Genomic DNA, 25364 nt, shown 5'->3' on the forward strand with positions numbered 1-25364 from the left:
CCTCACAAAGAGATTCCTTATTCACAGAAATGACTACATTCATTCCAAATTTGAACTTATTAAACCCAGAGGAAAAACTAAAAATACTCATGGGTGAAGGAGCAATGGCTCCTCTTGCTGCCAAATATGTATTTGCCTGCCATAGCCTGAGGGACACTGAATAATAACATCTGCATAGTAAATAGTAACTTACTTATTATTAGTATTATTATTGTTGTTGTTTATCATTCCAAATAGTAGTGGTATGGGTGGTAATGGTAATGATAGCAGTTTAGTGATGGTGGTGGTAGTAGTAGTGGTAGTAATGATGATAGTAGTTGTAATGGTGAAGATGACCGTTATTTAGTTATAAGTTAGTTAAAGATTCATTTTCCATATTTAGATTTTTATATTTATTACATTCTACTATTTTACTATTATTTTACTACTATTTTATTGTTATTATTTTTATATTTAATTTTGTATTATTATTTACTGCCATTTTATATTATTATTTGTTATTGTTTATAATTGTATTACAATGCATATTGTATACATTGTTGCTTTGGCAATATTGACACAATGTTTTTCATGCCAATAAAGCAACTTGATTTTGAATTTGAGAGAGAGGCATGTGAGAGAGAGAGAGAGGCGTGTGAGAGAGAGAGAGGCGTGTGAGAGAGAGAGAGAGGCGTGTGTGTGTGTGAGAGAGAGAGGTGTGTGTGTGTGAGAGAGAGAGGCGTGTGTGTGTGTGTGAGAGAGAGGCGTGTGTGTGTGAGAGAGGCGTGTGTGTGAGAGAGAGAGGCGTGTGTGAGAGAGAGAGGCGTGTGTGTGAGAGAGAGAGGCGTGTGTGTGAGAGAGAGAGGCGTGTGTGAGAGAGAGAGAGGCGTGTGAGAGGGAGATTGAATTGAGAGGCGTGTGAGAGAGGGAGAGGCGTGTGAGAGAGGGAGAGGCGTGAGAGGAGAGAGAGAGACAGACATATGAGAGAGAGAGAGAGACAGACATATGAGAGAGAGAGAGGGACATATGAGAGAGAGAGAGAGGGACATATGAGAGAGAGAGAGAGAGGGACATATGAGAGAGAGAGAGAGGGACATATGAGAGAGAGAGAGGGACATATGAGAGAGAGAGGGACATGAGGGGGGGGCATGAGAGAGGCAAGAGAGGCATTAGAGCGAGAGAGAGAGGCATTAGAGCGAGAGAGAGAGGCATGAGAGCGAGAGAAAGAGAGAGGAATGAGAGCGTGAGAAAGAGAGGCATGAGAGCGTGAGAAAGAGAGAGGCATGAGAGCGTGAGAAAGAGAGAGGCATGAGAGCGAGAGAAAGAGAGAGGCATGAGAGCGAGAGAAAGAGAGGCATGAGAGCGAGAGAAAGAGAGAGGCATGAGAGAGAGAGAGAGAGGCATGAGAGAGAGAGAAAGAGAGGCATGAGAGAGCGAGAGAAAGAGAGGCATGAGAGAGTGAGAGAAAGAGAGAGGCATGAGAAAGAGAGAGCCATGAGAGAGCGAGAGAAAGAGAGAGCGAGAGAAAGAGAGAGGCATGAGAAAGAGAGAGGCATGAGAGAAAGAGAGGCATGAGAGAGAGAGGCATGAGAGAGAGAGAAAGAGAGGCATGAGAGCGAGAGAGCGCGAGAGAGGCATGCGAGAGAGAGGCATGAGAGAGAGAAAGGCGAGAGAGAGGCATGAGAGCGAGAGAGGCATGAGAGCGAGAGAGGCATGAGAGCGAGAGAGGCGAGAGAGAGGCATGAGAGCGAGAGCGAGAGAGGCATGAGAGCGAGAGAGGCATGAGAGAGAGAGAGAGCGAGAGAGGCATGAGAGAGAGAGAGAGCGAGAGAGGCATGAGAGAGAGAGAGCGAGAGAGGCATGAGAGAGAGAGAGAGCGAGAGAGGCATGAGAGAGATAGCGAGAGAGAGGCATGAGAGAGATAGCGAGAGAGAGGCATGAGAGAGAAAGGCGAGAGAGCGCGAGAGGCATGAGAGCGAGAGAGGCATGAGAGAGGCATGAGAGCGAGAGAGGCATGAGAGCGAGAGAGGGGCATGAGAGCGAGAGAGGGGCATGAGAGAGAGAGGCATGAGAGAGAGAGGGGCATGAGAGAGAGAGGGGCATGAGAGAGAGAGAGAGGCATGAGAGAGAGAGAGAGAGAGGCATGAGAGAGAGAGAGAGGCATGGGAGAGAGAGAGGCATGAGAGAGAGAGGGGCATGGAGAGCGAGAGAGAGGCATGAGAGCGAGAGAGAGGCATGAGAGCGAGAGAGGCATGAGAGCGAGAGAGAGAGGCATGAGAGAGAGAGAGGCATGAGCGAGAGAGAGAGAGAGAGAGGCATGAGAGAGGAGAGAGAGAGAGAGGCATGAGAGAGAGAGAGAGAGGCATGAGAGAGAGAGGCATGAGAGAGAGAGGCATGAGAGAGAGAGGCATGAGAGAGAGAGAGAGGCATGAGAGAGAGAGAGGCATGAGAGAGAGAGAGAGAGGCATGAGAGAGAGAGAGAGAGAGGCATGAGAGAGAGAGGCATGAGAGAGAGAGGGGCATGAGAGAGAGAGAGAGAGAGGCATGAGAGAGAGAGAGGCATGAGAGAGGCATGGAGAGAGAGAGGCATGAGAGCGAGAGAGGCATGAGAGCGAGAGAGAGAGCGAGAGAGGCATGAGAGCGAGAGAGGCATGAGAGCGAGAGAGAGAGCGAGAGAGGCATGAGAGCGAGAGAGGCATGAGAGCGAGAGAGGCATGAGAGCGAGAGAGAGAGCGAGAGAGGCATGAGAGCGAGAGAGGCATGAGAGCGAGAGAGAGAGCGAGAGAGGCATGAGAGAGAGAGCGAGAGTGAGAGAGATAGCGAGAGAGAGGCATGAGAGAGATAGCGAGAGAGAGGCGTGAGAGAGATAGCGAGAGAGCGGCATGAGAGAGAAAGGCGAGAGAGCGGCATGAGAGAGAAAGGCGAGAGAGCGGCATGAGAGAGAAAGGCGAGAGAGCGGCATGAGAGAGAAAGGCGAGAGAGAGGCATGAGAGCGAGAGAGGCATGAGAGCGAGAGAGGCATGAGAGCGAGAGAGGCATGAGAGAGAGCGAGAGAGGCATGAGAGAGAGCGAGAGAGGCATGAGAGCGAGAGAGGCATGAGAGAGAGCGAGAGAGGCATGAGAGAGAGCGAGAGAGGCATGAGAGAGGCATGAGAGAGAGCGAGAGAGGCATGAGAGAGAGAGAGAGAGAGGCATGAGAACGAGAGAGGCATGAGAGCGAGAGAGGCATGAGAGCGAGAGAGGCATGAGAGCGAGAGAGGCATGAGAGAGGGGCATGAGAGCGAGAGAGGCATGAGAGCGAGAGAGGCATGAGAGCGAGAGAGGCATGAGAGCGAGAGAGGCATGAGAGCGAGAGAGGCATGAGAGCGAGAGAGGCATGAGAGCGAGAGAGGCATGAGAGAGCGAGAGAGGCATGAGAGAGCGAGAGAGGCATGAGAGAGAGGCATGAGAGCGAGAGAGAGGGGCATGAGAGAGAGGGGCAGAGAGAGAGGGGCATGAGAGCGAAAGAGGGGGGCATGAGAGCGAGAGAGAGGGGCCTGAGAGCGAGAGAGAGGGGCCTGAGAGCGAGAGAGAGGGGCATGAGAGAGAGGGGCCTGAGAGCGAGAGAGAGGGGCCTGAGAGCGAGAGAGAGGGGCCTGAGAGCGAGAGGGGCATGAGAGCGAGAGGGGCATGAGAGAGGCATGAGAGCGATAGAGCGAGAGAGAGAGAGAGAGGCATGAGAGAGAGAGAGCAAGAGGGGCACGAGAGCGAGAGGGGCACGAGAGCGAGAGGGGCACGAGAGCGAGAGGGGCACGAGAGCGAGAGGGGCACGAGAGGGGCACGAGAGCGAGAGAGCGAGAGAGCGAGAGAGCGAGAGAGAGAGAGAGAGAGAGAGAGAGAGAGAGAGAGAGAGAGAGAGAGAGAGAGAGACAGGCATGAGAGAGAGAGAGGCATGAGAGAGAGAGGGGCATGAGAGAGAGAGGGGCATGAGAGAGAGAGAGAGGCATGAGAGAGAGAGAGGGGCATGAGAGGGGCATGAGAGAGAGAGAGGGGCATGAGAGAGAGAGAGGCATGAGAGAGAGAGGCATGAGAGAGAGAGAGAGAGAGAGAGAGGCATGAGAGTGAGGGAGAGGCATGAGAGTGAGGGAGAGGCATGAGAGAGAGAGAGAGAGGTGAGAGAGTGAGAGAGAGACAGAGAGTAGAGAGAGAGAGAGGCATGAGAGAGAGAGAGGCATGAGAGGGAGAGAGAGAGAGGCATGAGAGGGAGAGAGAGAGAGGCATGAGAGCGAGAGAGAGAGAGGCATGAGAGTGAGAGAGAGAGAGAGAGGCATGAGAGCGAGCGAGAGAGAGAGAGAGGCATGAGAGCGAGCGAGAGGCATGAGAGAGCGAGAGGCATGAGAGAGCGAGAGGCATGAGAGCGCGAGAGAGGCATGAGAGCGTGAGAGAGGCATGAGAGCGAGAGAGAGGCATGAGAGCGAGAGAGAGGCATGAGAGCGAGAGAGAGGCATGAGAGCGAGAGAGAGGCATGAGAGCGAGAGAGGGGCATGAGAGCGAGAGAGGGGCATGAGAGCGAGAGCGCGAGAGAGGGGCATGAGAGCGAGAGCGCGAGAGAGGCATGAGAGCGCGAGAGAGGCATGAGAGCGCGAGAGAGGCATGAGAGCGAGAGAGAGGCATGAGAGCGAGAGAGAGGCATGAGAGCGAGAGAGAGGCATGAGAGCGAGAGAGAGGCATGAGAGCGAGAGAGAGGCATGAGAGCGAGAGAGAGGCATGAGAGCGAGAGAGAGGCATGAGAGCGAGAGAGAGGCATGAGAGCGAGAGAGGCATGAGAGCGAGAGAGAGGCATGAGAGCGAGAGAGAGGCATGAGAGCGAGAGAGAGGCATGAGAGCGAGAGAGAGGCATGAGAGCGAGAGAGAGGCATGAGAGCGAGAGAGAGGCATGAGAGCGAGAGAGAGAGAGACGCATGAGAGCGAGAGAGAGAGAGAGGGGCATGAGAGCGAGAGAGAGAGAGGGGCATGAGAGCGAGAGAGCAAGAGGGGCATGAGAGCGAGAGAGGCATGAGAGAGCGAGAGAGGCATGAGAGAGCGAGAGAGGCATGAGAGAGCGAGAGAGGCATGAGAGAGCGAGAGGGGCATGAGAGAGCGAGAGAGGCATGAGAGAGCGAGAGGGGCATGAGAGAGAGAGGCATTAGAGAGCGAGAGAGGGGCATGAGAGCGAGAGGGGCATGAGAGCGAGAGGGGCATGAGAGCGAGAGGGGCATGAGAGCGAGAGGGGCATGAGAGCGAGAGAGGCATGAGAGCGAGAGAGGGAGAGAGGCATGAGAGCGAGAGAGAGCGAGAGGGGCGAGAGAGCGAGAGGGGCGAGAGAGGCGAGAGGGGCGAGAGAGCGAGAGGGGCATGAGAGCGAGAGGGGCATGAGAGCGAGAGGGGCATGAGAGCGAGAGGGGCATGAGAGAGACAGCGAGAGAGAGAGACAGACAGCGAGAGAGAGAGACAGACAGCGAGAGAGTGAGGCATGAGAGCGAGAGAGGCACGAGAGAGAGAGAGGCACGAGAGAGAGAGGTACGAGAACGAAAGAGCGAGAGAGAGGCATGAGAGAGAGAGAGAGAGAGAGAGAGAGAAAGGCATGAGAACGAGAGAGAGAGAGAGGGGCATGAGAGAGAGAGGCATTAGAGAGAGAGAGAGGGGCATGAGCGGGAGAGAGGCATGAGAGCGAGAGAGAGGCATGAGAGCGAGAGAGAGGCATGAGAGCGAGAGAGAAAGAGAGAGGCATGAGAGAGAGAGAGAGAGGCATGAGAGCGAGAGAGAGAGAGGCATGAGAGCGAGAGAGAGAGAGAGGCATGAGAGCGAGAGAGAGAGAGAGGCATGAGAGCGAGAGAGAGAGAGAGGCATGAGAGCGAGAGAGAGAGAGAGAGAGGCATGAGAGCGAGAGAGAGAGAGAGGCATGAGAGCGAGAGAGAGGCATGAGAGCGAGAGAGAGGCATGAGAGCGAGAGAGAGGCATGAGAGCGAGAGAGAGAGAGAGAGGGGCATGAGAGCGAGAGAGAGGCATGAGAGAGAGAGAGAGAGAGGCATGAGAGCGAGAGAGAGAGAGAGAGAGGCATGAGAGCGAGAGAGAGAGAGAGGCATGAGAGCGAGAGAGAGAGAGAGAGAGAGAGGGGCATGAGAGCAAGAGAGAGAGAGGGGCATGAGAGCAAGAGAGAGGCATGAGAGAGGCATGAGAGAGCGAGAGAGGCATGAGAGAGCGAGAGAGGCATGAGAGAGCGAGAGAGGCATGAGAGAGAGAGGCATGAGAGAGCGAGGCATGAGAGAGAGAGGCATTAGAGAGCGAGAGAGGCATGAGAGAGCGAGAGAGGCATGAGAGAGCGAGAGAGGCATGAGAGAGAGAGAGGGGCATGAGAGAGAGAGGCATGAGAGAGGCATGAGAGAGTGAGAGAGGCATGAGAGAGCGAGAGAGGCATGAGAGAGCGAGAGGGGCATGAGAGAGCGAGAGAGGCATGAGAGAGCGAGAGGGGCATGAGAGAGAGAGGCATTAGAGAGCGAGAGAGGGGCATGAGAGCGAGAGGGGCATGAGAGCGAGAGGGGCATGAGAGCGAGAGGGGCATGAGAGCGAGAGGGGCATGAGAGCGAGAGAGCGAAAGAGGCGAGAGCGAGAGAGGCATGAGAACGAGAGAGCGAGAGAGGCATGAGAACGAGAGAGGCATGAGAGCGAGAGAGGCATGAGAGCGAGAGCGAGAGAGGCATGAGAACGAGAGCGAGAGGCATGAGAACGAGAGAGAGAGGGAGAGAGAGGCGTGGGAGAGAGGCATGGGAGAGAGAGAGGCATGGGAGAGAGAGAGGCATGGGAGAGAGAGAGGCATGAGAGATAGAGAGGCATGAGAGATAGAGAGGCATGAGAGAGAGAGCGAGTGGGAGCTGGAGAGAGTTGGAGGTGGAATTATTGAGGATAATGGAATTAAAGAAAACATTAAGAAAAAAGGCATCAAACAAAACATATTTCATTTTTCATGGCTTCAGACTGCTGGAGTGAAATAGACTGGAATGATCGTTGCCGTCCCCCCCCCCCCCCCAAAAGACCTCGCCAAAGCAGTCATGGCAATCACCGAAGTTCACAGCACGTCAGACAAAATGAATTTCAAAATGTCGTCATCCTCTGTGTGTGACATGTCCTCCCCCTATACTGTAGCTAGCAACCATTAGTTTCATCGTTAGTTTCATGCTGCTGATAGACTATCAGGGGAGAAGACTGTCGATACTCTATTGGCCCGGTGTGCAGTCAATTGAAAATGTTCTCACCTATAAAATTCCAGACGCTAGTGGTTTAATCAGAAACTCTGCGCACGCTAAACAACATTATTTTCTAACAGCTTGTATAATGCCATTTGTCATGGTTGAAATGTGTATGCTCAAACAAATTAGTTCAAGGCGGAGTATGTGTTTGGATAAAGGGTGACGGATGACTGTAGGTTTTTCTTCTTCCTGATGTAATAGTGTATGACTGGAATTGATTTGATTCTAGCTACTTTAAGTAGAGTGAGAGAGAGTTTACTCTGGTCATTCAGTAACATTGGATGGGATATTGAATACTCATATCAATGAACCAATCATATAACACACCGGACAAATTTGAGGACTCCAAGGGAAAAGTTATTAGCCAAATATTGATAATTCTGCACAAAATCCCCAATTTAGACAAGCCCACTGGGCTCAAGTTTGACCAGCCCATCTGGTATTTGCCCGATCTGCCCTATGGCCAGTCCTTTTCTGGTTCTACTATAGCCACATAGCATGACGGTCAGTTGTTAATTGCATACTATGTGCGTGTCAATGCATGGTTCATTTGTGTGTATGTTGTGGTTTTGCCAGCTCAAAGCCGGAGAGACTGCAGCCATCATTGCCAGGGAGCTGTCGGAGCAAACCAAGAGTAACCTTCAGGCGGGGGACATCACCTACACAGTCAAAGCCATGGGTCAGCTTGTGGACCTACTCGACGTGCAGCTTAGGAACCTCACCCCTGGAGGCAAAGATAGCGCAGCCCGCAGCCTCAACAAGGTATGTGTCTGGCGGAAAAGCAATGGCTGTGTGCCAATACTCATTACTGATTTCCTCTCCTCGTCTCCTTCCCTAGGTGACTACTGATCTTGACAGGTGAGAGCAACATAACCAGTGGGCTTTCCAACCTTCTGCCTTGGTTATCCAGATTGTTCAGATCAGTGGTCACCAAGGACACAAGATGAAGAAAGGAGGATATATACGAGAATGTATTCATAGGTCGAAGAAAGAACTGACTTCACTCAACTTTCTCAACCTGTAGTTAGCGTGTGTTTTCTTCCTCTGAAACTTTTATTTTCCCACCAGCCTGACAAGGCCTTCACACCAGGCAAACCTGAACAGTAGGCATTGTTTTAATGATCTGCGCTCCGACCCCATACCGAACGATAACCTGCATTATTTCTCACATGTAGCGGTCTGCTGCTGCTCAAGGAAAAGAACCAATAGCCAGCCAACACGGGGGATGGGGGGGGGGTGTATTTCGAAGCCTTGCCTCGTAGGCTGTACTGCTTTACAACACCAAAGTCGGTTGTGGTAATCGCTAATTACACCAGCAGACGCGTGGATAGGATTATTCCAAACTAGGCCGATTTAAAATAAATAAATAAATAAATAAATAAATACAAATTTAAGAGGTTGTACGGATATGCCAGGCACGTCTGAAATGGTGCTCATGACGCTTGTTTCCTTCTAGACAGAGGAAATGTATTAGATATTGCTGTTTCCTAGACCCAGGAGTGTAGGAGATTTTTGGAGCCTCAAACTAATGCAATTATTCCCGAATTCACAGTTGGGTACACCTAGGGCCACTCGAGCAAGGTGAGATAAAAATAATACATTATGTGTGTCGAAGCAACCAACGGAAAAGCAAACATCGGTAAAATTCAAAATGTCAGCCGTTAATTTGTTTAAGCAGCTTCACTTGTAGTGGAACACGAACACCTGTTTCCCAATAGCTTTTCTTCACCGACTAAATTTCATTGCCGCATGCAGCCAGATGTCCCCTTTGAGGTTTTAGTGTTGTTCCCGCCATTGGAGAGCAGGACGATAATTATAGCCAACGGGCCGAGGACAAAAACCTGACATCTTGCACTTGTGGTCACTTCATCAATGGCTTTTACGAGGTAGCCATTTTGAAAATAAAAAATGGAGAACAGGTCAAATTCAAGTAACGCTTTAGAGGAGAGTAACCTTTTCATTTGTTGTCATCACATTATCCTGAAACTGAAGCCAGTGTACTGTGAATATATTTCAAAACAAACAATAGCCTAGACTTGCGTCTTCTCTTTATGACAATACCCCAAAAAAGATACTCTAGAAAAAGCAGTGCAGCTCAAATGGGAAAGGAATGCTACATTTAGCTCTGATAAATACTCTATCTAGTACATCAAGGAACTGACAAATTCTCCCCTAGCGCTCTCTCTGTACTATTCAAGGTTGTCCTCTCCGCTCTGTCCTCCATCCTTTCCCCTTTAATCCATGGTGACTTACTGTAGCAGCCCCTAGCGCCGGTGCTCCCTCCCCCCTCCCATTTCTCTGTCTCGCGCGCGTGTGTGTTTACCTCGGAGCTCAATCATTTTGACACAATCTGCTAAGAGCTAACAGAATGAAAGATTCCTTTGATAGCAAGCACAAAGTCTCTCTGCCGGAAGACAAAGAGCCGATTGAGTTGGTAAACGCCATGATACGTACCGCTTTCATGACCGAAGGGCCATGTGGAAGGCGTCAACAGGACCACTTCCAGGAAAGTGGGCTGACTGTAATGCTTGAGTCCTCCTTTAGGAGGAAGACAGTACTCACCGCAGACAATAAGGAGTGCATTAGCATTTCTTCAAAGCTACGCGCTAGGCTAGTCTAACAGAATAGGCCTCTGTTTATGTATTCTGTTTCCAGCCCAGTGTTACGCGCTAGTCTAAGCTATCAGAATAGGTCTCTGTTTATATCTAGTGTTCTCCAATTCCAGGCAACTAGCGAACTTCCTTTATTTCAGATTGTATAATTCCTATTGGGGACACGTGAGCGGTTATGTAGCCTAGCCAGCTGTTAGTTCTCCAGTGCTACTTTGAAATCTCAACCTACTCGATTGACCTGCTAACATCAGTCCCAGGTACGCCACATTTCAGGTTTAGCCCTACTCCTGCAGTGACGAGGTTTCCAGGTTAAATAGTTCCTCTTTTTAGTTCCTTTCTCTCCCCTTACTCACAGGAACAAGTGGTAACCTTGAAACTCCAACTTGAAAGCGGAGCTAAGTCTCAGCCCCAATCCCCACTTGGACCGTGTGTCTCGTTTCAGTGCTAATTAAGACTGATTCTTTGTGATGTTTTCTATGAGATGGAATCATTAATGTGCATGCCATTTTTTCACACAGTTTATATAAAATGAGAGTCTAATTAGCCGAAGTCGAGAGGTGACATTTTGTTCAGCGTTTTTTTTTTACACAAATCAACTGTACTGGTTGTTCGGGCTGGGACCATCTGGATTACTGTCCGGTAATATGGTCAAGTGCAGCAAAGAAGACCTAGCAAAGCTGCAGCTGGCTCAAAACAGAGCAGCACGGCCTTAACTGCACATACAGAACTGACATCAACAACATACATGCCAGTCTTTCCTGGTTGAGGGTTGACGTGAGATGAACTGCTTCTCTTCTCGTTTTTATGAGGGGTATTACTGTAAAAGAATTCCAGATTCTCTGCGTAATCAAATAACATTCAGCTCAGACACCCATACATACCCCACAAGACATGCCACCAGGGGTCTCTTCACGGACCCCAAGTCCAAAACAAATTCATGGCAACGCAGAGTATCATACATATTTTTCTGTTTATTTTGTTTATTTTATTTAACCTTTAACCAGGCAAGGCAACTCCCCCATCTTCAATTACTCCAGCAAACAGCAAAATGACCTTATTTGTTTTTGTTGTTTGTATTATTATATTTATTTGTTGTATTGTTGTGCATTTAATGCGACTGTCCTCGTGCATCAGTGTTGTGTTACTTGTCATGTTTTTTGTGGACCCCAGGAAGAATAGCTGCTGCCTCTGCGAAAGCTAATGGGGATCCATATAAACAAATCAAATAAACAAATACAAATGATATATTTATTTTCTCTCCATCCACACTGTAAACCATGCTTATGGAACTTGTATGTCTCTACCTTTTGCTAACTGTAACATGTTTTGGTGGTTTTTGCAGCTGCAGAAAAGAGAGCGCTCATGTAGGATTTACGTGCAGGTATTTTGACTCTTGTTTTTCACCCAGTATCCGCCTACCCAACCCATCGAAATGTTTCTGTTTTGGTGTAAGCATGATTGTGACTTGTTGCCGCACCCTAACGTCATGCTTTGTGCTAATGATATTCCTGCCTGTGGAGGCATTTGTTGCTCAAAGGTGGGTCAGCTAAGTAAACTTTGACCTCGTAAAATTGTATAAAAAAAATTGGATCCATTTATAGCACTTAGTTCGGCTATGTTTTGGTGCGGATGCAACTATTGCTAGTTAACATTTTTGATCCACAGGTCAAATTTTGGGGTCGTAACTTTGTCTTACCCACATCCTGATGCCCTAATTCTTACAACAACCCCCAGCCCTGCAACCAATTCAACACTCCTTCCCAGCCTGCTTTGCCTCTTAATGCTGTTTTCATACCCCTGTGTTGTTGTTGTGATGGCTTTTGAAAGAAGAACTATATAAATATGTAATGCATACGATGTGATAATAACATTTGGTTGTCATGGATTTCACATGGACATTGGTTGGTCATGGATTTCACAAGAACATTGGTTGGTCATGGTTGGATAGGTTATGCTCTGGATATGCATGTTAAACAAGATATGTTTTTGCTTGAAGGAAATGTCAAACATGGTTTCTCTGCCGGCGATACCAACGACATCTTCACAACACATTTGAGTTTTTTCTTTATTTTGAAACGGCTCTTGGAGGATATAAAGATAACCGTCTTTAATCATCTGTAGTCGTCTACAGCAATATACTTGCTCACAACACCAGAGATGTGCTCCGACGATCACATGATGATGTAATGGTAGCATATACTCACAGCTGTGAAACGATTAGTGCATTGCAATAACCTTCACTGGCTATGCAGTCGCTCAAAGCTACCATCAAGTTAGTTGACTCTTAAGATTTTCCATAGGACATCCAGGCATTTAAATCCGCCACCGACTTCCACGGTCAACAGCTGAAAGTCACCTCATTAAACCTGGAGTCAAAACCCACCCTCCACCAGAACTCCCCTGACAGGCAAGACTCATGGGGGGGGGGTTTATGACTCTTCCTGATGCATTATGCATGTGTCCCCCAATTTGTAGGGACTCTGCCGCTATTTCTTGAGCTCCAGTGTGGAGTTGATATCCAGGCTTGTCAGTAAAATGACATGAATATCGGCTCTGCCTTGAAAAGAGCTGCCGGGTGAGCTGGCATGCACGCACGCTTCCCACCACAGATGGTTCCTATAGCTTACAGATGTTCTACGTATCTGCGGTGGCGTCACATCTGTTAGGCGACATGCATTGGTTGTTGCAAATCCTCCGAGTTGTGTCTGAAGTCACTTCAATATGTAATGGCGGTTTTATTGTGCATGTGTGTGACACAGCATACGGCGTATGTATAAGTGTGTGTACGCATTTGTATCAGTTTCCGTTTGCTTATTGTTTTACATGCACTGACTAGGAAATACATTCTTTATCGATGATACTGTGAGTCAGTGTGTGTGTGTATACACATGTTTATGTGCACACTAGTATCTGCGTGTGTGTGTGTGTGTGTGTGTGTGTGTGTGTGTGTGTGTGTGTGTGTGTGTGTGTGTGTGTGTGTGTGTGTGTGTGTGTGTGTGTGTGTGTGTGTGTGTGTGGGTGTGTGAGCACACTGTTGAACCGTGTAGATGGCGGCGACGCGCACCTGACCGTGTTAAACAAAAGGGGAAGGAATCTCGAACTGGAATAATGGAACAACATCTACCAGTCTTCCGTATTCACAGACTTTGATTGCGCAGCGCTATGGCTTTGAGGGACTTTCATTGATTAAGGAAATTGTGTTTTCTCCGACCAGAACCCCTGGTAGTCATCATAAGGGGTATAGTGAAGGCATACAAAAGAAACCAAGGTAGATGCCTCTCTCTGCAGCCCCTGCCTGCAGACAGAGATGTACACACACACACACACACACACACACACACACACACACACACACACACACACACACACACGCTCTGTTTTGGAACCAGGCTGAGCACACCATGCGCTATGATCATTTTCAATAAGGTAAAGACATTATGTTAAACGCTCAGCCAGACTTCTCAGGGTGAGAAATAACTTTTAAAAAAATCTAACAAACAGATTATAGCAGTGCGAGGATGGGCTTGGGTGAATTGACTGCCAGTGCACGTCGGAGGGCGCGGATGTTATTGAGATTGGTGATCAGGTATGCACCCCCAACTGCTCGTTAGCCCCCACGCTAATGGGCGATTGGGAGAAAGGAGCTGGTGTTTGCTCTCTAATGGAGATGAGACGAGCCCGGTTCACCATCTTGATTTAGGGAGTCCATCTTGTTTTATGTGGAGCGGATGACGGCACCCTTCGCATGCGCCGGGTCTATGCGGGACCATTACGGAATAACACCTGAGAAAGAGATTCAAGGTTGTCTGTAGTAGGCCAATATTTATAGATACTGTAATTCAACATGTCATATTGTGGAGACGCCTTACTGGAAAGGGTTGACAATATTGGATCCCAATTTAAGCAAAACGTATCTTTGAAAGCTTAATATTAATTTACTCTCTCGTTAGTAGTTTGTGAACAATTGCCTTTGCAGACTACATCAATATAGTGTAGAGCATCATGGGTATTGTCAGTAGGTCCTCTTTGGTCCCTTTTTAAAAGGATTTGTTAACTTGATTTACTACAAACATTCAGTGCAAATCCCCCCCAGCCTCTGTTTTCACCCTAAAGGATGATGTCCCTATCAAATACGTAAAAGGCTTCTGTTCTTTTATTTCAAACAAACATAATCAAAATGGCTCCCTGCTTTCTATCCTCTTTGGTGTATTAAATACTCTCTGGTTTAGTGGCTTTAACACCGTGGTTGTCCAATTACTGTGATTACATCCCCTTTGCTTCAAACTAAGGTCAAACGCCTTCTCTTTAAAATGGCCGCCGACACATAATATTTCCAAAGGGAGATGATTTTCTGCTAAGTATATGTGGAGCGAAGGGATTTATGACATGGTAGAACTTTCCTACGCCATTAAAGATGATAATTGTATCTTGTGTGTGTGAGTGAAGATCATAGGCCAAGAAATTCCGGGAATATTGTTCGGATATTGGGTACTGACCCCTTGTTCAACGCAACCCCTTCTCCCCTTCTTTCTTGTATATGGGGGTAATCTAGTGAACGTGTGACTGTAGGAGACGACCTTAGAAAGGCCGGAATTGAAGCGTTGCCTTGTACATGAGATTCTACGATTTTTATTGCTGGCCAATTTGTTAAAAGATGAGGTATGTTAGAATGACCACATACTCATAAAGACCGTTCCCCCTCTACCCAACCCCCAACCACCATTCTGTCCTGCAGTTTACTGTCTACCGACTCAACCCTCGCTATGTTATATGGGCCGTGTCTGTTCACGGTCAGAGTCCAACAGGGATAAGATGAGATCATGGCCATTCAGCGTAAAAGTACCTGTGTCTCAGAGTCGTAAATTCTTAGTTAATTTACCTATAGACCGTTGGACTGCTCATGAAGTGTCTTCCTGCTGTGTTCAGTTAATTTGCAGGGTGAATAGGCTTGACTTGGAGTCATCGTTGACTTTGTGACAAGGTGCTGTTTGCACATTATTTGACAAGGGAGACACAATGTTCATATTGACACTCACCTTTGGATGACCTTTCTTGAGTGTGTGTTTACCTGTTAGTCTTTGTACTATGATCTTAACTTTTATCTCATGTATTGTGTGTTTGAAAGCCCCACACATTCACTAACATAACTGTCAATAGCGGATATATAAGTAGTAGTAGTAGTAGTAGTAGTAGTAGTGCAGTAGTAGTAGCAGTAGTAGTGACTTTCAACGTGGCACTGTCATAAGATGCCACCTTTCCAACAAGCCAGTTCGTCAAATTTCTGCCCTGCTAGAGCTGCCCCGGTCAACTGTAAGTGCTGTTATTGTGAAGTGGAAATGTCTAGGAGCAACAACAGCTCAGCCGCGAAGTGGTAGGCCACACAAGCTCACAGAATGGGAGCTCAGAGTGTTGTCCTCGATTGCAACCCTCACTACCGAGTTCCAAACTACCTCTGGAAGCAACGTCAGTACAATACCTGTTCATCGGGAACTTCATGAAATGGGTTTCCATGGCCGAGCAGCCACACACAAGCCTAAGATCACCATGTGCAATGCTGGTGTAAAGCTCACTGCCATTGGACTCTGGAGCAGTGGAAACGTGTTCTCTGGAGTGTTGAATGACGCTTCACCATCTGGCAGTCCGACGGATGAATCTGGGTTTGGTGGATGCCAGGAGAACACTACCTTCCCGAATGCATAGTGCCAACTGTAAAGTTTGGTGGAGGAGTAATAATTGTCTGGGGCTGTTTATCATGGTTCGGGCTAGGCCCTTTAGTTCCAGTGAAGGGCAGTCTTAATGCTACAGCATACAATGACATTCTAGACAATTCTGTGCTTCCAACTTTGTGGCAACAGTTTGGGGAAGGCCCTTTCCTGTTTCAGCATGACAATGCCCCCATGCACAAAGAAATGGTTTGTCGAGATTGGTGTGGGAGAACTTGACTGGCTTGCATAGAGCCCTGACCTTAACCCCATCAAACACCTTTGGGATAAATTGGAACGCTGACTGCGAGCCAGGCCTAATCGCCAAACATCAGTTCCCAACCTCACTAATGCTCCTGTGGCTGTATGGAAGCAAGTCCCCGCAGCAATGTTCCAACATCTAGTGGAAAGCCTTCCCAGAAGAGTGGAGGCTGTTATAGCAGCAAAGGGGGGACAAACTCCATATTAATGCCCATGATTCTGGAATGAGATGTTCATGCAGTGTATTATGTTATTACCATACTATATTGTAGAGGGACAGAAAGAGGGGTAAGTATAGAGAAGGACCAAATGAAAGACAGAACTCAGAAAGACGGCAACCTCACCTATATCACAACTATCACAAATGTTACAGAAAAAAGACAGAGTCAACAAGATAGGGGGTGAGAGGAAAAACGTGTGGAATAAGGAAGTGGAAAGTGAGAAAGTGAGGGCCACTAGTCTGACTCGCGCTCCATCCTTCTTCCATTCTTCTAAGCCGGTGACGGGAGTTTGAGCTCAGCCAGAATCAATTTCTCCGACCTCGAGTTCATTTCATCAATCAGCACACACACCACACGGGCTGACTTGGACCAGTTCCAGGCCCCATACTCATATCCACCCCTTCTTTCCCCCTTCATTGGTATAAATGGCCGCAGCACGATACATTGGCCCTGTTCTAATCCTTCTAGATTGCATCATTCCTTCATCCCTTATTTGGAATTATCACTGGTCTGATATTGATCTGGATTGGTGAAAGCTATGTATTGGAACCTGTGCTTTAGCCTAGTACAATTAGATCAGTAACTACTCAAGGAAGGGAGAGGGGGATTAAGGACGGATGTAATTCACAAGTATTGGAATGGGGCCTTTTTCTTGCCCAGTCAACTGCTTGTCACAACCATAGATAGCATTTGGGGGCGGAGGCTAGCTAGTTGATGATTAGCCTTTCCAGACCAGCCAAGAACCAGGAAGTGTTGGTTTCCCTGGGTGGCTTGGATCTTTCAAGAGAGCAGAGGAAACTGGGGGGTGGGGGGGGCAGAAACCTAACAGTGGTTGAAAGTTTGGAGCTCTATGAGCCGAACCAGTGCCTTTGACAGATGGAGAAGCAGTCTGGCTGCAGTAAGGCATCCACACTCCTCTACTCCACTACACTGAGTGTGTTGTGCTGCTTGGGTGCATATCTCTCTCTCTCCTCTCCATCACTCCCCTCCACTCTCCCCTTTGGGAATTAGAGGCTCTCGTGAAAAGGGTGTGGGAGTTTGTGTGTGTCATCCCCAGGGATATACCGTCGATCTCATTTGTCTCTGAAGGCTGCTGGCTAGACGGGTAAACTCACTGCTAAATGTAATTGCTCCAACTTAGTGCCTTCAGAAAGTATTCAGACCCTTTTACTTTTTCCACATTTTGTTGTTTATTACAGTTTGTAATAAATATTTATTAAATGTATATTTTGTGTCACTGATCTAGACACAATACTCCATAATGTCGGTGGAATTTAGTTTGTAGAACATTTATGAAATTAATAAAAAATTAAAAGCTTAAATATTTTGAGTCTAGTATTCAACCCCTAAATAAATTCAGGAGTAAAAACGAGCTTAACAAATTGCATTTTAAGTTGCATGGATTCATTCCGTGTTCTATAATAGTGGTTAACATGATTTATACATTTTTTTTAAAAGAATAATGGGAAAATATTGTACAATCCAGGTGTGCAAAGCTCTTAGACATACCCAAAAAGACTCAGCTGTAATTGCCATCAAAGCTGCTTCTACAAAGTACTGACTCTGGGGTGTGAATACTTATGTAAATGAGATTTTTCTATATATCATTTTCAATACATTTGCAAGATTTCTTAGACCTTGTGATCACTTTGTCATTATAGGGTATTGTCTGTTTATGGTTGGGGGGGGGAGAATCATATTTAATCAATTTTTGAATTCAGGGTGTAACACAACAAAATGTGAAATAAGTCAAGGGGTAAGAATACTTTCTGAAGGCACTGTATATATTTATTCCCCAGCATCATTAAACTTGCTTGCCACACTCTTCATAAAATGTTATACACTGTTGATGTTGAATACTCATGATTTCTATGATACCCGCCCAAGTAATCCAGATTTACATTCGTAATTGATTAATTCTCTATTATGTCCACAGATAAGCATCATAACCCCATATTAAGCAGCTAAGCCCTGTCAAAATGTGACTTCCTGATTCAAAATTGGGGTCTTTATACATGCATCCGCACACTAATCAATGCCCTATCATTTCTGAGTATCCCTATCCAAAATACGACTTTATGTCGCATTGACTTGCAAGTGCTTCCCTATTATGTGCCATACCCAAAGCCTGCCACTAATTCTGTGGCTTAACACAAAATGATGAGTGTATCATTTTGTTGATGGATCCAGCATGTAATCTCTGGAAGGACAAATTGCATACTCGATAGACTTCATAACATCCTAAAATATGTCCACTTGTGGTTGGTTGCCTGTACTCCAAGCTTTCTACTGTCTTTCTTCGATGTGATTTTCATTCATCACTTGGATTTCGTTTACTGTATGTCCTGTAACTGAATCTGTCCGCGCTACATTTTGTGGATGGTCCAACACTTAATTCTGCATATCCACCCATCTAACCCACAGCCACTGATGATTCATTCTTTCAATATTTAAACCAGACCTGGCAAAGGGGGAAATATGCCAGCGCCGCAGAGAAAGAGCTCCTTAATTGAGAGCGAATCAACCTCGCCGTCTCCGTTGATGTCAAAAGGTGCGATTGGCTGGAGATAATGAATAATTACATCAAAGTTGGGTGCCTGCCTGCCTTTAAAAAAAAACTTAAAAATGACAGCATCTGTGCGCTGAGGAGTGTGGAAAAGCCAGCTGGTGCTATTTGATGTTCCCTTCATCGCGGCCCGCTACGGAGTTGAATACGATCACCACTCTTGCTCTTGTCTGTTCCAGAGATACTCTAGTCTAGCTGCCACTCAGTCCAAAACTGAGACACTTGGAGGCTGATTACTCTTGTGTGTGGATAATAATGTCTGTAATGTTTATAGTATTACTTCATTGTAATCAGTTGAATTCTGCAGGGCACCTCCCATGTGCTGTTATCGAATTGCATTGCCTGAGGTTTCGTCCCCCAGGTGCTCTGATATCATCTCGAAAACTCCTATGCTCTTTCATAGTCCATTGATCAAAAACGGAACCTGCTGTAGCCGCGGGGATCACACCAAGGTATTGCCTGCCACATGCGGCATTGGAGGAGATTCTTCTCCCCCCTCTTAAAGGGCTTACTGTTTCTCCCTCAGATTCTCGCCGGCGTGCCATTACGATCAAGTGCGGCTTCCGTCTTTGCAAACGAGGACTAGTAAATTGGCCTTTGAAGTTGTGGGATATCAGAAGAGGCTGTGAAGATTTCTTTAAAAATCGTATTTTTCCCCACTCTTTTCGGTGCTTTTTGAAAACCACTGTTCAATAGTCCTTGTCAATGTTTGGATTATTAGGTTTTGAGATGAAAGAGCAACTGTGAATGCTGTGCGAACACCTATTCATGGATGGCATTTTATCAGTTATGATTATGCATTTTTCTTCTGTCGCGTCAGAGGGATAGAATGGTTCAGCTTGACCAATTAATATTCTATTCAAATGTCTTGCCATCGGCATTTCTACATCTTTAATTGCTTTAAATTGTTCATCTTCTCCGGAGAATGCTCTCTTTTCTTTCTCCCTGGCTTATTGGTTTCTGACTGTTAATTTATTGTGGGATTAGGGAAAACATAATTGAGGTTAAACAATATTAATAGACAATAGTGTTCCTCAGAGAGTGGTCGTCCTGACGAGCCGACAACAAAACAACCTGTACGCTATTGGCTGCCTGTACTGAATAATAAATTAGGATTATTTCACCGTATTCTGTTTCATTGTAATTGTATGCATGTGATACTGTAGCATGGAGCAATATGGGGATTATTGGGTATGAATACATTCATGGAACATTCATGGAAATGCATCAGCCACAGCCTGGCTTTCGCCTGTTCTATTATTTAGATAATGTCATTGTTTCTCTTGGAAATATGAGAATTACCATTGGCTGTTTGTCTACGCATTCACCTTAGCGCAATGTTGCTATGAGCTATTTGAGATGATTTTCTCGAAAATCTCTGGTAATATCTAACATCTCCCAAGATCCTGCAAACGTCTGTGACTAACCTTCCGTAATATTTCTTCCTCTGAAAAGTCCTGGTATAACTTAATTGACATCCCTGATAACCTGTTAACTACCCCCCCTTTTTTTTAAATGGTCCATTATTAATATCATTGGTGATAGTACAGTCTAAAGTGCTTCCATAACCCGTACTGTTCCCTTCCCTTGCTACCTCCATACTGATGTTCTGGTTGGTTAGCCCCCTCCACTATCTTCATGTCGCTAACTCTCCATGTTGTCTGGTGCAGGCCATGGTGGAGACCGTGAACAACCTGCTTCAGCCCCAGGCCCAGTCGGCGTGGAGGGACCTGAGCACCAGGGAGCAGCTGAGAGCAGCCACCATGCTGCTGGATACGGTGGAGCAGGGGGCCTTCATCCTGGCCGACAACCTGCTCAAGACGGACATCGTGCAGGAGAACACAAACAACATCCGTGAGTACAGACGTAAAGCTATACACACACCCACTAACACGACACCAACATGAAATTAGATCTTAACACACGCACATACATCCACACAGCGATAGAACTGATTGGTGTGGTAAAAAAAGAAATCTTCAGACACTTATATGTTCACTGGTGAAGACAAGATGATCTGTCAACCTGCCAAAACATGATTACTAGGATGTGTAAGAAATACAATTGACTGAATGTTTTGCAAACGTTTTCATAGACATCATAGGACAGTGTGATCGCAAATGTTGTCTCATCTGTTGATACCTAATATACTTCTGGAATATATACTTCTGGAATATACAACGTTGGTCCTGTATGACTTGGTTTACTTATTTTCTAACTTTTTTAAATTTAACTTTTACTTAACTAGGCAAGTCAGTTAAGAACAAGTTCTTATTTACAATGACGGCCTACCCCAGGGGCTGGGATTCCAAATAAAAATATAGGACAAAACACATCACGACAAGAGACAAAACAACACTACAGAAACAGACCTAAGACAACAATATAGCGTGGCAGCAACACATGACAACACAGCATGGTAGTAACACAACATGGTAGCAGCACAAAACATGGTACAAACATTATTGGGCACAGACAACAGCACAAAGGAAAGAAGGTAGAAACAACAATACATCACGTGAAGAAGCAGCCACAACTGTCAGTAAGAGTGTCCATGATTGAGTCTTTGAATTAATCGGGAATAGCAAAGCGTATTTAGTAAAGCAAGATGGAGCATGGCCCTTGCAACGCCATGATTGTGGGTTTGATTCCCGCTGGGGCCACCCATACGAAAATGTATTTATGCACGCACTTTCGACAAAAGTGTCTGCTTAATGTCATGTATTATATTATAATATTACAAGATATACAAAAAGAGCTTTTTGATTATTTTAAAGGATAAAAGATTAGACAATTGTTCGAGGCAAAGCGAGCAGGAAAGTGTGTAGTCTGAAAGAACAGTGGCTGTTGCCTAATCACATCTGATTAAACAGATTACTACATTTTCAGCCTCGCCTCCAATTGCCATTAATATTAGCATTAGCCATCCTAATGTGATTATTCTGGTCGTCCAAGGGGAACCAGTTGGGACAAACTAAATTCCTGTATCGTCGCGCTGCGTCTCGGTAAAGAGAGGGTAAGCGAGAGGGCTTTGCTATTCCCGATATAGTGCATTTCTTTTGACCAGAGCCTTATGGGCCCTCTTCAAATGTAGTGCACCACACAAGTCTTAGTGATCATTGTTTGAGCTTAGTTTAATGAGGGGCCCGATTCTAAGTGACTGTGTTCAAGTTAATTCAGAACCTGAATGTGATCCTACAGATAATAGGATATACTGTAGAACGACTTATCCACTGATTGTTCCATACGCCTAATGGAGGCAAGATGGATATTGATGTAGTACTCTTTAACTACTCTATATTGCTATTGTGTAGCTACTTAGATAACCAAATGGCATGATGCATCAGTTTTAAGCCATTGCCAACAGTGTTCAATCAATTTTATTCATGGAGTGCCTTTGTTACAACTATGAAACAGAAAGCATATGTGTTGGAACACGGTAAAAGTTTATTTTTATAATGACAAAATAAACAAAACGCGAGTCAAATTATGAATACAGCTGTAGCCTAAACATCATTATTAGCGCCAAGTGGCCTTGATACATAGTGAGACTCTGCAAAAAAACAACTATAATTGCATTATAATGAATGTAAGGGCTCTATTTTCAGCTCGCATTAAGGCGGCACTAGTGTCAAACACGTGTTAGTTTGACATTTTCCAGCCCCTAATGCCAGGTTTGACAAAGGTTCAACAAACTACCTGTCTTATATCAGCTCAGATGGGCAGGTTTAAATATTTGAGGTGTGTCCTTAAATAGATGATCCAAAGTGCTAATTTCAGGCAGCAGTGAAATTTAGACCAACCAAAACCTGGTTTTAGCTGTAACGTAGTGGGTTATGGCATGAATTTTGACAGCAGAAATGCGCACTGCCCATTTGGGCATGGAACAAGAGTAAACTAATGTGCTTTTGGTGCCTGTATACTTTGTATTTAGAAACATAAAAAACAAATGTTTTGTTGTATTTTATTTAAAACCAAGCATATCCTCCCCTCCTCTCAATACAATTGCGAAGTAGTCAAGACTGTCGATAAAGGGTTTGGCTCCTGAGACAGCGTGGAAATACATCTTAATCGCCAAAGCTTTATTAAAAGATCCAGTTCGAGAGGAGTAAAACAGAGATCTTTGCATCTATGCATTGTGGGCAGGCCCACATTATTTTAGCCATGCAGGTCCCGTTTTGGACGTGCGTAAAACCTCCTCCATGATGTAGGCTAAGTGCCCATCATGAAAGGCGAGATGAGAACCTCCTGAATACCAGTGAACCTCGTGTTTACCTGTAAGAATTGCTTGCTTTCTGTTTCATATGTTAAAAACCCAATCCCTCCCTTTGGCCTACTTTAAGAAAGGCTGGTTCAACAGCAATGCATGTCTTTTTTTTATCCTGGTGATTTTATGATATCATTACATTTGACATATTATTATTATTTCATTTTTTTAAACTGATTGCTTGTTTTTCCGTTACATTTTATTACAACTGAACTTATTAGAATGATACACCTTCCTGGTTTTATGGTGACAACGCGCTTGCAATGCAACTTCTGGAGATGTGTGAATGCAGTCTGTAAGATGGTTCCGTTTATGTTCATTAAACATAGGCCTATTTGGGAGCAGTATAACAGTGAGTGGACGTTCTCCCTTTCTATTTATATTGGATCTTTGTCCGGCTACTGTGAAACGTTTGGATGTGCGTTAAACCCTCCATAGTCTGCGTCGTTTCAATAGTATATGCACACGGAGAGAAATGGTATCTAAGTGTGGCATAGCCTATTTAAAACAAGTTGTTCATTGTACTTATTTGTTCTCGTTTTAGGCCTTATGCATAATTTATTTCATCTTGTTTATTGACAATTTTTGGCCTGTTCATGCTCAGCCGTAATGCAATTTACAGTAGGCCTAGCCCCTATATCATTGTGAATGCTATTGAAGCCATGTAATTATTTGTGGACGGCAAATGGTTTCAAGTGAAGGTATTTAGCAAAGATGGGTCTACACTTTGTTATATCGTTTCTGGAAGCCATTTAACGAACTGTAACGGACTAACATTGGAATTAGAGTTGATTCCAAGGCAGTCCTGGACATGAAAGACCGTAAATACACAACTTGAAGCGACCACATATTTAGCCATGGAGCATGTTCTGATTGGCCAGTGAGGGGCCAAGCCTCGACACACCCACAATTTGTTTTAGTCATCAAACCCAGCCATTTCGTGCCAACGCCAGCAAGTTCGTCGAATAGTGAAAATAGCAAAAAAAAATATTTCAGACACACCGCTGAACCAGTAGAGCTACCACCTGCGCTTAGATTTATCTTTGCATTAGGTTTGTTAAAATAGAGCCCTAGGTGTCGATATGACAGAAGTAAAAAATGGGCAGTTATTGTCAGCTCGTGGTGGGTTTCATTTAGCTGTTATCCCTTGTCCTAACAGTTGACACAATTTTCGTTGCTTTCACTTGCTTGACACACTTTGACATACCTTTTGTTTGGTTGTAGTGCGTAATATTTTCCGCTTCGCTCTTCATTGGGTCCACTTCCTCTTGTCATTCCTCAGCGCTGTTGAGGAGTACAACTGCTGTTCAGGTGTCTTATTTTGCAGAGGGAGGGAGCTCCAGTCTCACTTTGTTCATGCAGGCTCGAGTGTTGGAGAATGTGGTGATGAGGCTTGTGGAACCTTACGTTGGCAAGGGGAGCAATGTCTCCATGGACTAGTTCTGCACTTCACTGTCATTGGCCAAAATAAAACAAGTCTGGCCAAGGAGTGGCAAACGGGGAAAACCATTCAAAAAATGACATGCCCTCCTTAAACTGGTTATATCTCCAGTTCTGTTTGTGATAATACGATTCTAACACCGACAGTGTGTTATATAGACTTATTTAGGAAAAGTCAAGGATGAAGGGGGGCATGTCTTAAAGAAATGTCAGTAAGAAATTAAGTGGTTCTAGTGTTGATTTAAAAAAAAAAATACTTAATTTAATTGTGCTGTTCTCTAGAATATTTGATTGTTGTCTTTCAATTAAGTATAGCTATATCAAGTGTCTCATCTCTGGTTCTACTCATTAGTTGCGTACCAAACTGCACCCTATTCCCTATATAGTGCACTAGTTACGACCAGAACCTTATGGGCCCTGTTCAAAAGTAGTGCACAAAATTCGGAATGGGATGCCATTTGGGACTCATACCATAGTTCAGGTTACTTCTTGCTATTGATCCTGGGTGCTCTAATAACGACCAATGGGCTCTTGAGGATTCCAAACGAGATCAAATGTCAACCACTAAACATTCCCAGACTCTTAGGGGGCAAGTTCATCCCAGTTGGGAATAGATGACCTCTCTGTTGGTGGTCACCTGTAAATGTACCCAATTATCTTAAATTACCCTATTTATATCTGTACGAATTCCTTAACTTGAGTTAATCCCGGTTCTATGCATCCTGGTCAAGGCCTGAGGGTCTTTTGGGGATTGATATATACTAATAGCAGTTGAGTGAAAGTGGAATGTTGATACTCTCCTCCCACGATAAGCCCTTAGCTGTGTGTTTTTGTGAGAAATGTTCTTCCCTGTGCCCCTGGGGGATGAAACGGGAAGATCTGTTGGATGACACAAACATTTTGAACAACTGGCTACATCAGTTGTTGAATTGTGGACTTAACAAATCATCAGTTCACATTTAAAACGGTTGCTGAAAACAGTTGTAAGGAACGGGGAAGGGGAAGGAGGCGAGTAAATTAAACATGTTTGCGAGCTGAAGAAACGGCCAGC

General features: G+C 45.6%; 1 protein-coding gene across 14 annotated transcripts in view; it reads left to right on the forward strand.

Annotated features, from left to right (window-relative positions):
- LOC106577626 (adhesion G protein-coupled receptor L3) overlaps positions 1 to 25364 on the forward strand; it is a 329820-nt gene that overhangs the window by 239228 nt on the left and 65228 nt on the right. For 11 of the 14 annotated variants that reach the window (XM_014155901.2, XM_045701384.1, XM_014155886.2 and 8 more), the window contains 3 exons: positions 7821 to 8006; positions 11199 to 11237; positions 20277 to 20460. In XM_014155901.2, the coding sequence (XP_014011376.2) occupies positions 7821 to 8006; positions 11199 to 11237; positions 20277 to 20460 (409 nt within the window). The remainder of the gene's footprint in view (positions 1 to 7820; positions 8007 to 11198; positions 11238 to 20276; positions 20461 to 25364) is intronic. The other 3 variants (XM_045701386.1, XM_014155898.2, XM_014155903.2) reach the window with 1 other exon arrangement.

This window comes from Salmo salar, chromosome ssa18 (genome assembly GCF_905237065.1).
Source record: "Salmo salar chromosome ssa18, Ssal_v3.1, whole genome shotgun sequence".
NCBI lineage: Eukaryota > Metazoa > Chordata > Actinopteri > Salmoniformes > Salmonidae > Salmo > Salmo salar.